The sequence below is a fragment of the Trachemys scripta genome, chromosome 19, assembly GCF_013100865.1.
Source record: "Trachemys scripta elegans isolate TJP31775 chromosome 19, CAS_Tse_1.0, whole genome shotgun sequence".
Lineage (NCBI taxonomy): Eukaryota > Metazoa > Chordata > Testudines > Emydidae > Trachemys > Trachemys scripta.
Window position 1 is genome coordinate 14,911,597 of NC_048316.1, and position 15,914 is coordinate 14,927,510.

A 15,914-nucleotide genomic window follows, 5' to 3' on the forward strand; every position below is an offset into this window, starting at 1 on the left:
CAGCCCAAGCAGCAGGGTGTCCAGCAAGTGATGTGAGGTGGGGATATTTCTGTGAACTGGATTTGGTGGGGGCTGCCTGTCCGAGTGGGAAGGAACACATAACAGCTGTCATTTCACAAGGACTTGAACAGTGGCTTTAACCAGGTGGTCCCAGCTGCTCGTATTACAATGGGAGTCCTCGCTTTCCACTCACACGCAAAGAAGCCAAAACACCAGGGGGGGGTCCACTTTTGTTTTATTTATTTCTCAGAAGAGTTCCTCCTGGCCCTTTCCAGAGAGAAAATACAAAACAAGATGCAGAACTTTGTTTCATGTACATAAACTGCTTGTTGGAGTATAAAGAGCAACCGATAAGTGTTTCAGAAGAACGTTGGCTTACTCCAGGGGCACTTCAATATTCCTGAGGAATAACCATGATTTCTCCTTTCGTCCCACTGGGATGTTCTTAAGTCATTAGTCACTGTTCCTGTAAAGCAAGAAGACTCCCATAACATTTTGTATCCTATAGCACCTTCTACCTGAGAAGCTCAAAGCAAGCAGTTTAGCCTATAGCACCCCCATGAGGCAGGTTAGAATTTTTATCCTTATTTGATAGATGGAAAAGCTGAAGCATGGAGAGGTTAAGCAACCACATTCACCCAGGAAGTGTAGAAACAGAACCTAGATCACCCAATTCCTGGTCTCATGCTTTATGCCACAATTAGTAGGACTTTACTGAATACATTCGGGGATACTTTGGGGGGCAGTGTCTAGATTTAAGGGTAGTCTCCTATGCAGGCGTCATTGCACTCCCCATTCATTTTGATAACCCAAAGAATGGATTCAAATGCTGTATAAGAAAGTTAAAACTCAAGTTCTAACATTTTCTAGGAAAACAGATGTGTGATAATGCAACAATATTTTCCACCCTGCTAACCACCAGAAGTGAAATAATTTCATTTTAATAACCCTGGAGCTTTTATCCATGACCATACATTCTGGAGAGATTAACCATTAGATGGCTTCATCTCTCCCTTCCCTCCCGCCAACATGCTCAGACTCTTTGTGCCAGGGAAAGCCAACAGAGACCGTGCTGGAAACTTTGTCCTCAGCTCTAGCGCCACGCAGGCAGCTGTGCTTCTTCTGTACACTGTCCCTCTGATGACCTCATTCTCAGAGAGACCACCCTTGTTACAGAGCTGAGATTATTCCTTAAAACAAATATAAACCCTTGCCAGGCTAGACTCAAGTCAGCCTTCTATTTCTCAATGTTCTCAGGCAGTTATTTTGCCATAACAAGCATCTTCCAAGGGACAGAGTGTTTCCTAGAGTTTCTGGATTGGGTGTTCACACACCCAGAGTCCTCAAACTGGAGGCATTCCATTCCAATTTATTTCTGACTGAAGTCCACAAAAATAAGACGACACCCCACAATGGTTTTATGTTAAACTCTCATGCACTTCTGTGGCAAACACTCCTAGATGGCTCTAGAACGTTACTGGGTTGCATTTGTTTCACTCATATAAGATACCGGGTACGCCATGTTTTTATCCAATATCATCTACTTCTCCAATATAAACGTTTGTTTCATGTAAAGGATTGTGCTCTGCCATTGGCGGGGTTCCATTTCCAGTACATATTCTGAAGCAGGTGGGTTTGCTAGGACTGTAAAAGCCTGTTGAAGGTTAATCCTTCAATGCATCCAAGGATGCATGGACTTTATATTCTTGGGGTAAAAACCAGGCAGAAAAACCCTTCCAGGTCTTCTTTATCTATCATGAAGGAGCAAAACACACGCAGGATCATTCCCTTCCCCACCCCCCTTTTTGACAGGTCACTTTTAAAAGTTTTCTGGCAGAAGGTTTTAAGTGAGCACTGATGTTTTATAAGGTAACTTTACACATGCTCAGGAGCATGCCTCTGCTACAGTGTCATCGCAGTGCTTTCAGCGATATACCCCTTCACAATGTTTTCTGTGCATTGCACAGAAACAATCCCTATTTTATGTTTAATTTCTATGTGATGGAGTGGGGGATTTTTACCACCAATGCAAAATCATTCTAAGGTGGTCACATTTGGTGACCATAATCATGCCTAACATCATAAAAAACTAGATTAAATTGTACCAGCCACTTTGCTAGTATCAGTATTACCCAAGCCACTTACAACACAACCCTCTTTCGAGAGGATGGATCCATAGTAACCCTTTTAAATTGTGCCATGTCTAGATTCTAATGATTCCAAATTCATATGATCAAACAGTCTAGAGTTCACTAACATCCTTGAAGACAAAGGAGACTTTAGTGTTTTCATGACTCACAAACTAATAAAGCCCTGATCCTCCAAATCAGATCCACCAGTACAGAACCCTGTGCAGAGCCCCACTGAAGTCAAAGGAGCTACCTACAGGCAATGAAGTCCTCCCCTCATAGATCTGATTGCAAGACTGGGGCCATGCTGTTTATGGTAAGATTAATTTCCCCATATTTTTAACACACTTGTACATGGTGGAAAAACCACCTGCAGCATCTAAGCTGATCCTTTGGAGATCCCAGTGTCCTCAAAAAGAGATGCTGTGTAATAGGTTTAATCATAGATAAGACAAAAAAAAAAGAGTACATTACATATTTGAAAGGATCTGAAAAGTTTGACCAAAAAAAAAGATGCCACACAGAGGAGCTCTCCTCCAGCCAGTGGCAACATATTACTTCTACACTCGTTTTAGACAGGAGCAGGAATATTTAAGCACTGAATGGCACCTGCATACAGATTTATTTTACTCCAGTACTTACTTTTACAAATTTGCCATGGAGAAGATATGGAGACTGGAAATCATGCTGACAATTGGAATAAGCCATTCCTAATCCCATCCCTGACCCAAATGCAATAGGCCACGTCTTTCCTGTGTGGAAGAGAGAGAGAGAGAGAGAGAGAGAGAAGCAGGGGGTAGGGGTAGGGGGGGGAAAGAGAGAAGAGGGAAAAAAAAGATATTGAACACAATGCAGTGTTTCTCATTTTAATTTCAAGCTCGAATGACAACTTCTTATCAAACATAATGCCAGTAAGTGGTAGATTACTGGGAAAACGTGCACTGTGCATTTTCAGGTTCTATGTATTCTGAAGTCTCCTAAAAAAAAAAAAAAAAATCTTAGAAAGTTGCGTTAGAAGGCAACATACGTCATTTAGAGTCTAATGGGAATAAATCCGCTGTACAGTATTTAAAGAAGTTACATTGAAATTGCTAGGGCAGTTTAAGCTGTAGATCTCAAAAGTTCTTTCATGTCAAGTTTGACCCAGAATCTGAAAGTTTGTATGTGTTGTATTTTTGTGGTGTTGTTTAAAACACACACAAGCATCACCAGTAATAAGAGAATCCTGCAACGGGAATTCAGTTAGCAGAATAGAATCCAGCCTTGTATTGGCTCTGCAGCATTAATCAGAAGTTGTAAAAGTTACTGTTAACTCTTTGGAGCGGACACAGGTGTAAGTGTTGATACAGAGCCTAGAAGGGGCCAAAATTCTGACTGGGTCCTTTCACCTCTACCAGAATGACAAACAATACACACAAACAGCAGGTTTATGGAGTAGAAAGGTAGTTATTTCTCTGACAATAATTGCATTTTGAAGAATATTTCATAATTTTTCTTATGGTATGATCTGAGTTCACAGAGCAAACAGAACCTGCCAGTCTGCTGCAGTTTGCATTTTGGAGCCATTTGCCTCTGTGCCTAGGAAGAATGTGAAGTCAGGAACAGCATGAGCTCCACCACCTGTGCTAGAGTTGAGGATTATTCGAATATCGAGAAAGTAATTTAAAAAAATAAGTGAAGAGAGTGGAGACTATCTAGAAAAAGCATTAAAACCCTTGCAGGACTGGTTAGGGCTGATGTCTAGACATGTGGCTAATTACTATTTAGATGCAGGGTCTCTCATAATTCCAGAGGTTTGTAATCAGAAGCCTGACTCCAAGCCCAGCCTGAGATGTTTCATATACAGTGACCTTGTTTGATCACAGTTAGAAGTATAGCTAATTTAATTACAACTCATCTATTTGGACAAGTAATGGACTAGTTGGCGTAACATACTAATTAAAATTTACATGCTTCAAATAATTGTGTTTAAGAGGTATACCCAAACAATCTAATATCATGACAACAAACAGCTAAGAACATAGGGACACTTACTTTTAAAGAAGATAACTGAGAAAACAATTCCTAATCCAAAACCAGCACCTGCAAAGAGAAAATTGCAATAAGGAGGAAGATAGACAATAGGCACAAATGGAAATCAATTCCATTCTTTTCTTTACTTGTTCTGGCTCAGGAATGCCATCCCAATCTTTTAGGTTTCTCCACACCTAAAGAGCCAGTAGGTTATAGACTTCGCAATATTCTTTTTAAAATGCTTTAAACGTTTGATTTAATCAAATACAGACACATACCTAAGAAACCTCCCATACATATACAAGAGACCACCCTTGACATATCCCCCACTTCTTATTGTTATAGAGTGAATCCTGGTCCCAGCAAAATCTCTGGAAATTTTGTCCCAGACTTCAATTGAATCAGAATTCGCATCATTGTCAGTAGAAGAGAAAGCTCAAGGACACAGTTCCACCTTCGCTGCAAAACCAAATTAGTTTCCTTTTAGGTTTGCAGATTAATATCTTATTGTACTGCAAGTACTTCTTACTACTCTAACTACTTCAATGTGCGTCCTCAGGGCAATAAACTTATGATGCTTCCCATTATTCTATATCTTGCAAAAGAAAGCTCAGGGCTGCTTTTCTTTTACATCGACAGCATTCATTAGCCAGTGTAGTTAAACAGATTGGGAAGGAAGGACACTTCACATCCTAGACATATTTAAAATTTTTATTAAAGCGAATGTTTAAAATCAAATTTACGCAAGTTAAGAGGTACTGTACCTCTGGGGTCAGGCTTGAGTTATGAGAAGTCATAAATATCGGTTACAAGGTTCACAAGATACATAAATAGCACATAACCGGCATAGAGTCAGATTGGGGTGAGGGAGTTTTTAAAGCATCAGTGAATAAGTGGTCTTGGGTATGCCACCCATAGAATGTAGTTAGAGTCCAAGTCAGTGTCGTTGTAAGGAATAGGTACATGGGTGGGGTGTGTCCCTTGGCTCGTCAGGGGAGAAAGTGGGTTATTTTCCCTGACCAGTGGTCTCGTTTACTCGTCCTACTACTGACGGTGGCCCGTGATGTGCTCTGTGTAGATGTCTCTGAACCACCTGATGGTGTCGGACACCATAAGCGGTCTCATGAACCGGGCGTAGCCCCAACCGACTCCGCACACTCTCAGCACCGGCTCGTTACGGGGCTCCCATGCGCCCAAGGCTCCCATGACCAGGGTGTGGATCTGGACTTACACTGATTGAGTTGTAACAGCTCAGAATTTCTCCATCACCACTTGGGAAATTATTTAGCATGTTTCAGAAAAATGCTTCTGTAACTCAAAGAAAACAATTCTTTTCCCTGGAAGATGGCGATTACAAGTTTCGTGAAGAGCTGGAGAAGTTGTCAGTAGATTTTTGTTATTTCGAGAACCATTAAACAAAATAGCTCAAAATTCAAGTTCAATGGGAAAGTTCTGCCTTCAATTACCTGGACTAGGCCACGGTCTTTAGAGGGAACTGCAAAGGTAGAATAGCAAAATTCAGCCACATGTGCACTCATTTAGAAAATGAGCAAAGTTTCAAAACACACTTAGAAGTAAAAGAAAGTGATTGGGCTTGAATTAGTTTTTTAAGCAAAAAACCCACCATTCTTAAAAATTAGTAGATCTCATCATTTACTATCTGCACCTAGAATGATTATATTGTACTAACGAATGGCTCCTACTACATGCATCACTGAATAAGGACCACCTTGTACTCTCCCTGCAGGTTGGGACTTAGAATAGCTAAGCAAAATGGCCCCCGGACCTAGCGTGGACAACCATAAAAATCGCATACATCTACAGCCTCTTCTGTGTGGGCTGAGCTCCCTTTTTAGTTTTGTTCCACTCCCCAGGCCAACTTACACTGCCTGCAAAGAACAAATAAGTAACGATAGCTCCCACTCTTTCCATCACTCTTTGCTCCAATAAGCAGCTCTGTACTTTGCTGCCTTAGCGAATAATCTGTGAAGCATCACAAGTGCTTTTATTATAGAAAAACACTGCATTTTAGGAGGGGAGATTATGACTTGGTCTGAACAGAGACAACTGACCTTTGCTCTCAGAGAACTTATGTTATCCTGTTATAACGAGAACTAGAAACACGAATGGTTTCTGAAAGCGCTCTTCACTCTACCACAGAGTTTCAACAGAACCAATCATCGCAGAGCTAACTACTTTACCAGGGCATTATGGTTATTACAGGGCAGGATTTCAAAACATGCAACTGCAAGGGAAGACGTTTGATGACAGCTTGCCAAGTGGTCCTGACATCAAACCCCCAGACATCTTAGCAATTGAACATTTCAGAGAACGCCAGATTTTCACTCTCCTCAACCATGTGCAGTTTGCATAGCTTAAAAAAAATAATCTGAACTCCTCAGAGCTCTTTAGATGCCTGGTCAGACATTCATGCATTTTCTGCATTGGGGACATTAACAAACACAATACTTACTAGAATCTTGTGTAAACAACCTAACCATTCAGACTGTATATAAAAACTCTGGTCAGTGATGCACAATCTGGGAGATAAATAGTGGGTCGCCATTAGCAATGGCTCATTTATGCCTTTTCCCCAACTGGAGCTTCTCTTCAGTACCTTTGCAATAGCACAGCTGGTGCTGGCTCCAACAGAATGTTTATGCTATTAAGGATAATTACTATCTACAAGTATTCATCAAATGGACGAACTGTTTGGCTTCCTGACCCCGGGCTCCCTCTGACAATGCTTTCCTACCATATGTGGCCATGCTGTCCTTTTGTTTTGGTTTGATTGCTGGACTATAAAATCTGAATCTGAACTGAAAGCGATTACTTCAAGAAATCGGACAGACAGCACTAGGCGTTGTTTGAACTGTCCAGCTGAGAAGGGTAGTCATGCAGCGATACTGCTTTATATTTCTTGTCCAAGAGGAATTCTCTCTGCCAATCCAAACAGTTAGGTAATCAATGAGAAATGATTTGCAGAATGACAAATTCTGCATCAGCCACACGCAATGCCCAAGTAGTTACTAATGTCACCACATTTCCATGCTATCGGTCAAACCAATATTCCTCTTTGCCACTGGCGTGGCAAACCGGTAAGTTTTGAAGGGTGTGATAAGAAAGAATTACATACTTGGGAGACAGGGGAGAAATAAACCCAAAATAACTCACCTTTAGGAGTCTTCCATCTTTGTTGGAACCACTAAGATTCCCCTCATTTTTTTCCCCCCCACTCAATCACTGGGCTAAACAGAAACCCACCAATTCTGTTTCTTAGCTGGCTGGTAGGGAAACTATAGAATGAACATACAAAGGCATTGCCTCTGCAAGCAGAGATCAATACAGGGCCAGGAATGGAACCCACATCTTCCCACACTAGGCAGCCAGGCTAAGCCATATTAACATTTTAATACAGAAAGGAAAATATGTTCTGCTAGAGACAGGAACATATCATTCCTACTGAGCTCACTGCTTTGGTGGGAGTGCAGCAGACTAAATAGGTGACCTGGGTTAGGAAGAAACCAAGGAGCTCTAGTTATATGGGCTGCTGAAATTCAAACACGTCACAGTGGTGACAAGCCTGGGTTTCAGGGAAGGGACAGGAGATCTGGTTTAGGACTGCCTCCTGTGGAATGACATGATGTCAATCTTTGAGGCTACTTCCTCCAATCTGTTTCATTTGGAAGAGGAGTAAAATGGCAGATCAGTACTAGAAAATGGAGTAAGAGGTTTAGATTAGCTTGTAGATCTAGGGAGTGAGAGAGGTAGGTGAGGGAAGAAGTCTGATATGGTTAATGCTTTTTATCATCTCCATGAGGAGGAAGTTTCACAAATATGAAGCTAAAGAGGCAGAATCACGGAGTTTCGCTGATCCCTGTTCCTAATCCCAAAGGCTGTCAAGCGTCACTCCACTCCCTACTGGGGAATGGACTAGAAACTAAGCTGAACTCTCAACTGGAGAGAAATGTTGCAATCAGGAACAGTAAGAAGTGTTCAGATATTCTCCCCATCCACAGAAACCACTATTTACTGTGACCCTGCTTTTTCCTGGCTGGTTTTTGCCAGTAAATATTGGTTTTAAACTTAAAACCAGAAGACTTAGCTACTTTTAAGTTTTTATCCTGCCGGGTTAAGAAACTGTTACTGTGGATAATTTCTCACTCATCATCATCCCACTAGGAAGTAGTTGTGGTTATGTGGTCATTTCCTATGCGTCTCCAAAAAAAAAAAAAAGAAAAAAAAAAAGTGTGTTTCCCTTGAATTCTATCTAAAGTTACACTAGAGATAAACAATGGGAGAGCCTGCTGATGAGTTTTACAGGTTCAAGTTCTCACATGCTCAATTTCCTTTTAAAAAGGCAACATGTTGCTTCAAAGAACCTCCCACCTGATCAGAGACACTAACCCTACAGCTGTTTCCACTAAAGATTGGCACCTCTGGGCCAGGCTTTAAACTTCATAACAATAAAACATGAAGGGTTTATCTTACAATAAAAACAAAACGAACATGGAAAAAGCTAAGGGCTTGATCTGTGCTGGGTTGCTTCTCTCACCTCCCCCACCCTGCCACCTTCTTGCTCGACAGAGCCTCTTTGGAAGAAAAGGCCACAGGAAAGTGTACAAAGCATTTTTCACCTTCTCTGACAGCTTTAAATGTTTAACTAGAAAAACAGCCTCTTCAGCCCTCTGTCTGTCGTTTCAGTTTGAACCTATTTATAGTCAATGCCAACAGGGAACATTAAGATTCTACATATATCTTTTTATTCTATTCCTGCCTAACAGTAAAGGCTGTTTACGTACAAGCAGATACGGAACTGGAATTAGGTCTAAGCCTGGGCTCTGTGCCTTTTTTTTTATATTATATATATATAAATACACTTTGGCTCGTGTACTTTCAGAGAGAGAGATTATTATACCCAAAATCAAGCTAATATACACAAGAGCACATGCCTCATACCCAAGAGGATATCATAAGAGGGTCTCAGATAATCAAAATCTTTGAGACAGACTTATGCCTCAACAGTACATCCGGGAAAAGATTCTTCTATAAATTTATCAATGCTCCTTTCAATACACACAGTTACCGTGAGCTTTAATAGTCTGCCCAAACAGCAGGGGGCTTAAGCAATTACAACAATTAAGTCACACTTGGATATGTTTTGCTTTTTAAAAAGACAGTTTGAGACTAAAGGTGAAAAGCTTAAATATGCTCAATGGGAATTGCTGTTACTATGTCACAGAGGTTTTCACAATTTATAAATGCAGTTTTCTTTCGTAGTTCATTAGACAACTACAGACACAAAAATATCAAACTGTCTCTCCCTCCCTTCAGGTTTTGTTCTTTTACATAAAGAGCTAAGACATTAAACAAAATGAAGACAGCTGCTGGTAGATAGCGACTTAGTTCTAAGGAAGTAGTAACTAGTCTGTACAGGTTAAGCTTTCTGGATCTGAAGAGGTAGAGTCATCCTTTTGGGATCCAGACCTAGATAGGACTAGTTAGAAAAAGGCCAATGATCTTTCATAAAGCCAACTCGACTGGAGCAATAGCCACCATTAAAGTCAAGAAATTTCAGCATACCGCAATGAGTCAATTTCACTGTTGAAGTGGTGGTAGCAGCAGCTTTGTTGCCAAATGACAGCTGTCAGCCTTCAATTAACAAGCTGTTGAAACAGATAACTTTCTAAAGAAGAGATTAAAAATTCAGTGTGATAAGTTCTGAGTAAATATCAATGCCGTAGCTAAGGTATTAGAACTTCTACTTTGTAACTTACAAAACCTGTATTTAACAACACTGTTTTGCATAATTATTATTTACAAGCAATTCTTTTAATTAGAATTATGACAGGGTGGCCCCCCATCTTCTTTCCTTCCTTATCATGCCCCTAATGAAGAAATTAAATTTGGCAAGACCTATATACAATAATTGTTGTACAAAAATGCCTTTGTAGATTAGGACAGGGCAGTTCAGCAGGAATTACATTTCTAATAACTAGTTTTCATGTATTAGAGATGCTTAGGGTCCAACAAAGTCATTTAAGCAGACTCTGAACTACGTAGCTCAATCTTTTTAAGGCAGGTATCAGATTTTCCCTAGTGCCAACACTCAATGTCTTTTTTTTTTTTATTAAAGAAAACCACTTTTCCTCTACCCTGTTGATGTTGTTCACACTGCAAACAGGGAAAACTGAAGGGTGACACAGGGGAAACAGTGAAACTGACTATTTACAGTGTCTTGTCAAATACACAAAGTACTCTAAAAATATACAGCAAAATGCATTTTTATTTGGTTGTTATACTGATTTGAAGTACTTGAAATGGGTTTAAAAATTCCAGATGTAGTTGTGATTAAGTCATCCCTTTAAGAGAAAAAAAAGTCAACAACAACAAAAAAACAAACATGACTTCCAGGCACCCCCAATGCTACTGTTTGTCTGGTGTCCAAAGGCTGGCTTTAGATACTCAAAGGCTCTTCCAGCTTCTATTCAATACTTCCACAATGGAACAAAGATGCTACCCATACGCTTTCCAGGCATCCTGGATAAAAGCCTATACGACGGTATAGGCAGGTAGCTCCAACAGGAATTAGTTCATTCTACAGCCAATGGTGAAAAGGCTGAAGAGGCAGAGGGAGAACATTCCCCCACTCCTTATAATGGGGGTGGGGAGGAGGGAAGAGGAGAAAAAAAAAGGGGGGGGGGGGGGGGGGGAGGCGGAGAAGAACAAGAGTGGAGCCCTATGTGTAACTCAGGCCAGCACAGCATCTTGTCAATACTATACCAAGGCTTTTGTCCAGATTAAACACGTATGGATAATTTAGAGGGAAAAATGTTACAGTGGTGTCTCACTCACTAAAGGAAATGCCATGGAAAGAAGCCTAAAGCCTAAATCCTCCTCAAATCTCCAGCGAGGAATTTATCATTTACAAGGACAAGTGCCAGTAGTCCTCAAGTTCCTCAGAATTTCTTACAAAAATAAAAGTTTTATATATCAAGGAATTAAGAGCCAGGAAACATTCACACCTACTGGCATCGTGTCACAGGGATAAAATTAATGAGTGGATGGTTTAGGACACAAGTTGGCTGAAGTCCCTTTCCACGGGCTGATTGGACTTTTTTGGCAATATCACACTATGTACCAACTCCCCAAGAATGCACAGCTGGGACCTCATCACTGTACAAATATAGCGGACCAGGAAGTCGGTATATTTGGCTTAATTTCCATCAGAGCAGACCTTCTCCTTCTGGCCAGGCTTTTGAACAAGCTGCACAATCATAGGACTCCAGACTCAGAACTACCCCCCAATTTCTCTTCTCTCCTTGCAGAAGAGTCCCACCCTGCAGCTGTTGGGTGGGAAGTGAAGGCCAAAAAGAACTTCAGTTCTCTTCCTGCACACAAACTTCAGCTAGTTAGCTGACCAGATGGAGCTTTGAAGGAGGGAAGCATCTTCAGAGCTGCTTCCAGACACCTATAGTTGGCCAAACAACTGAACACAAAGCTGATCCCCAACTCAGAAGGCTATTCTCCTTCCCCAGCTCCCTTCCCAGAATTGCAGGAGTTAATGTGAGGAGCCAAGCTCTGAAATTACAACTTCAACTCCAACCTCCAACGGCTAAATGGAGATGGAAGAGAGTCCTGGCTCAGCATTGAATCCTCGCCCTGGTGTAAAGCGGCATGAGAAGTAAGCCAGAAGACATTCCCTTGCAGTTTGAAGTTAAGTCCTCCATTAGCTGCAGCACGTGTAAGGAGAGACGGAACAAATAAAGATAGCAGCAGAGAGCAACACATAGGAGCAACAGAGAATTCAAAGGAACAAAAAATTCCCGCATGATAGGGCCCCAAAAGCGAGTACAAAGAAGGGAAAAAATAAAAATCACTTAGTTTTAGGGTGGGAGTTGTATTTGAAGTTAAGCTACCACCTTTTAGATTAGGTCTAAAAAGTGCCTCCCCCCCCATTAAAATTTGAATTTCCCGTTTCAAAGGGTAAACACTCCTTGAAGTAAAATATTGAAACTATAAGCCATCTGTCTAAGAGACAGACATCTTTTCTAGGATCATTTCGTACCCCAAGACTGACCATCTGTAATTTATTTAGTGCTTTTTCCTCAGAATTAGCTTCATGGGCACACATTCTACATTGTACTGAGAAGGGATCTCCCCTCTTAAAGTTGTAACTTGTTCTCTCTCCTCTCTGTGAAACAGGCTTTCAAAACAAAAAGGGACAAAAAGAGGTGTCCCACTTCTCCTCAAACAAGTTATTTATGCTCCAACAGCTGCAAGTTTTGTACTTTAGTTACACCAGGATGCATATTGCTTGTCTGTTAGTGTACATGTCGATAGATGGAATCAGCACACCTTAGAAATGCCCCTGTTGTGACTTAGTGAGGATATAAAGCCTGCCAAATGAACTGTCAAGCTACACTGAAAATTGAGTTCAACCCAGATGGTTGTGGGGGGCCAGTCAGCACAGAAATATGGAATGACTACGTTTTCACTAAACTGTGTAGGTCACTTTTTACAAGATAAATTTGACCCTTTACATCCTAAGGACAATACCATATAGCAACAGTTTATAGGTAAATGTCAAATATTTCTAGCCTCTAAACAAGAACGTACCTAAAAAGGTTGTTACACACAAGCAACTCTATTTAAGGCAATAGGGTTATAGGCATGGCCATGTTTAACTAAGGACAGAGTTTTGTCCATTAAGGGTAATGAAAGCATTATATGACATTAGTCTTCATCTGTGCCTTTGCCAAGGACTCTGATGACTTACACATACGAGAAAGCTAGAGACTGATGTAAGGAAATATGCAGTACTCTAAATAGTTTCTAATTAGCTAGGGTTTTTTTTTTTTTTTTTTTTTTAAACATTGTCTAATTTTGATTATGAAGACATTACAAAGGAAGCAGCTGTAGTCAGCTTGACGTATACCAAGACAGGAAGATCTGAGCCGGGGGAAAAACAGAGAGCAGGAATTGTATACATTTGAGTTTGATTATTTTTCCAGGGATTTTTGGTTTAGGGCCCAATCCTGATCCCATTGACTTTGATGGAAGACAGATAAGGCCCTTATTGTATATATTCATATGCTATACGTCTGTCAGAGCAGTAGTCATGTAGATCAAACGAGTGAAAACCGTCTCTGATCTTTCCATCCTGAAGGATATCAAGTTGCACTTCCTGTTGCTATTATTAAAATGGCAGCCCCCAGAGATTACACAACTGCCCCGCTCATATCAATAGGCAGTTTAAATGTTCAAGTACCTTCAAATGATGTTTTGAAATTTGATTTAAAGTAATTTTTCTGTAGTTATCCAAGGTGTAGTAAAAATTACTGCTGATTTTTTTTTTTATTTTAAAAAAGAAAGGAGGGGAGGCAGGAACACGTTAAGAGTCCTTACACAAGACAAGGCAGCAATACAAGAAAACCAGATACAGCTAAAGACAGTTTTTACAAGGCTTTTACTGCAAATGATAGCTGCCATGCAAGAGGACATTTGAAATCAAGCAGCAAAAAAACTAAACTAAACTAAAATAAAAAATTTAAAGTTGCACAAGCCCTTTACATTTATGCGGCACAATGGGAGACACTGGCATGGAAACAGTGAGCTCTCAAACCTACAGTATATCATTCTGTATACAGCTAATTGAGTTTTTCCATAAAATGGAGTTTTACTATTAGACACTGTTCTAACATTTATATTTCAGAAGTATCTTTAGCTTACCTTCCAAGTTTGCATTCAATTTCATAAACTAAAATTCTAGAGAATCATGCAACAATGGATTATAAGGGCAGAGCTAACAGGTTTTCAAATCTACCAATACCATATCCACTTGGTGAAACCTGTTTTTGGACAGTATTTAGAAGAACCATTCAATGGAATGAAAATTCAACAGGGTCTTTATCCTAATGCACCTTCCTCATTTTAGTCTAATGCATCTGTGTGCTTTTCCCCACCCCTCAATGCCAGAACATATGGGGACCTCTGTTCCAACCCCCCAGTCAAAAGTCAGTGAGATGGCTAGAGGAGTTGAAAACTTTTGACCACTCTTTCATAATGAACCATCTTTTTGATGGTTAAATTGCTGCCTTTTCATCAGAACAGAAGCATGTGGGATCACCAATTATTGTCCTTGGCCTGCTGCTAAAACATATGGCCGGCCCATGGGTCGAATACAGCACATAATATATTGGAGGGCCTACACTGAAATTCATATTGTCCCTTATGAAAGAAAGACGCTTGGATAAAATAACTTTCTGGACCTCATGGTGGTAGAGCGCCTTACAGACGTGGTTATACAAAGCAACATACTTCGTGTGCTCTAAAGCGGTAAGATATTAATTCAATTAATTACCAGATGCACTACATAAACGTTGTGTAACGAGCCCAGTTTTCAGAAAGGTAAATAAAGTACAGAGTATCATAATCCCATTCATAACCACAGGAAGGATTACCAATAATTGCTGACACTACAATACAGACAATGAATCTCGCTGAAAATCGTTCAGACTACAAAATAGGCTAACACTAGAACAGTTTGAAATTTTACCCTCAATATTTAGGGAAACATCGAACAAAGCAGACAAGATGATGCGAGTCAAGAGAAACCACATTTCAGCTGCTGCAGAAGCTAAAACGCCTTTTTTCTCTCAAAAAAATTATTAAATGAAGATTAGAGGCATTTCATGCTCAGATGTCGAAACAGAGGATTAGAAGGAAATTAATATTACCACTATAGTCAGGGTAGGTTATTTATGAGTTTTTAGGCTGCAGCTTGGTCATGTACAGGCATATGTTGAAATAGTAAAATATCCTCCAAATAATGGATTTCAACAGAAGCCAAGAAACCAGCAACTTTCCTAGGGTTACTTCTTAGTGACAAATGGGTTATATTTTTTAAATCATTTACCTCACTTAATCATTTGAAAATCCTTTATACTACAGTTTCAAAGAGGGACCTTTGCTGTTTTATACGTTCCTGCGAACATCAACAATAAGAAACAGTTGTTCAAACTAGTACCCTTTTGTCAAAGTGAAGAAAAATCTGCCAATCTTTCAGCAATTATTGTCATTCAAGAATAAATACACATTATATCAAAGATTTCTAGGTAGAGTATAATCAAAGGTATGGAAGAAGAAGACAACACTGTATTTACCTCCCCATCCTTAGTCACGGTAATAGTTCATGATATAACTTAGATGGGAAAAAGTTCACATGGCCTTTTAAAAATCCCCTGTAATACAGCTTCAAGCAAGAGCTTTTGCCATTGTGTGTTGACATTCTAACTGCATGACTAAATATTACCATTTATACATTCCACAATTCTCTAATTTCATATTGGAAGTAGCTATGCCATTTTCAGCCTATTAATTAATAAGAATTAATTGATTAAGTGATGTTTCTCATATAACTTTAAATGCATAAATTCAGGTCAACAATCATTTAGAATAGATTTAAATGTCACTTACAACTCCTTATATTTAAAGTGAAAGAATAAAGATCTAGTTCTCCTCTCACAATTCACTCAATTTGGAAAATAAACACTGACAATATAGGTTTCAGAGTAACAGCCGTGTTAGTCTGTATCCGCAAAAAGAAGAACAGGAGTACTTGTGGCACCTTAGAGACTAACAAATTTATTAGAGCATAAGCTTTCGTGGACTACAGCCCACTTCTTCGGATGCATAAGTGGGCTGTAGTCCACGAAAGCTTATGCTCTAATAAATTTGTTAGTCTCTAAGGTGCCACAAGTACTCCTGTTC

General features: G+C 39.9%; 1 protein-coding gene across 1 annotated transcript in view; it reads right to left on the reverse strand.

Moving 5' to 3' along the window:
* Nucleotides 1–218: 218 nt before the first annotated feature.
* Nucleotides 219–15,914, reverse strand: part of MICOS10 (mitochondrial contact site and cristae organizing system subunit 10) — a 25,235-nt gene continuing 9,539 nt past the window's right edge. Inside the window, exons 2-4 of the mRNA XM_034753467.1 lie at nucleotides 4,164–4,211; nucleotides 2,772–2,881; nucleotides 219–466 (exon numbers count right to left, since the gene is read on the reverse strand). Coding sequence (XP_034609358.1) covers nucleotides 458–466; nucleotides 2,772–2,881; nucleotides 4,164–4,211 — 167 coding nt within the window. The 3' untranslated portion in view covers nucleotides 219–457. The remainder of the gene's footprint in view (nucleotides 467–2,771; nucleotides 2,882–4,163; nucleotides 4,212–15,914) is intronic.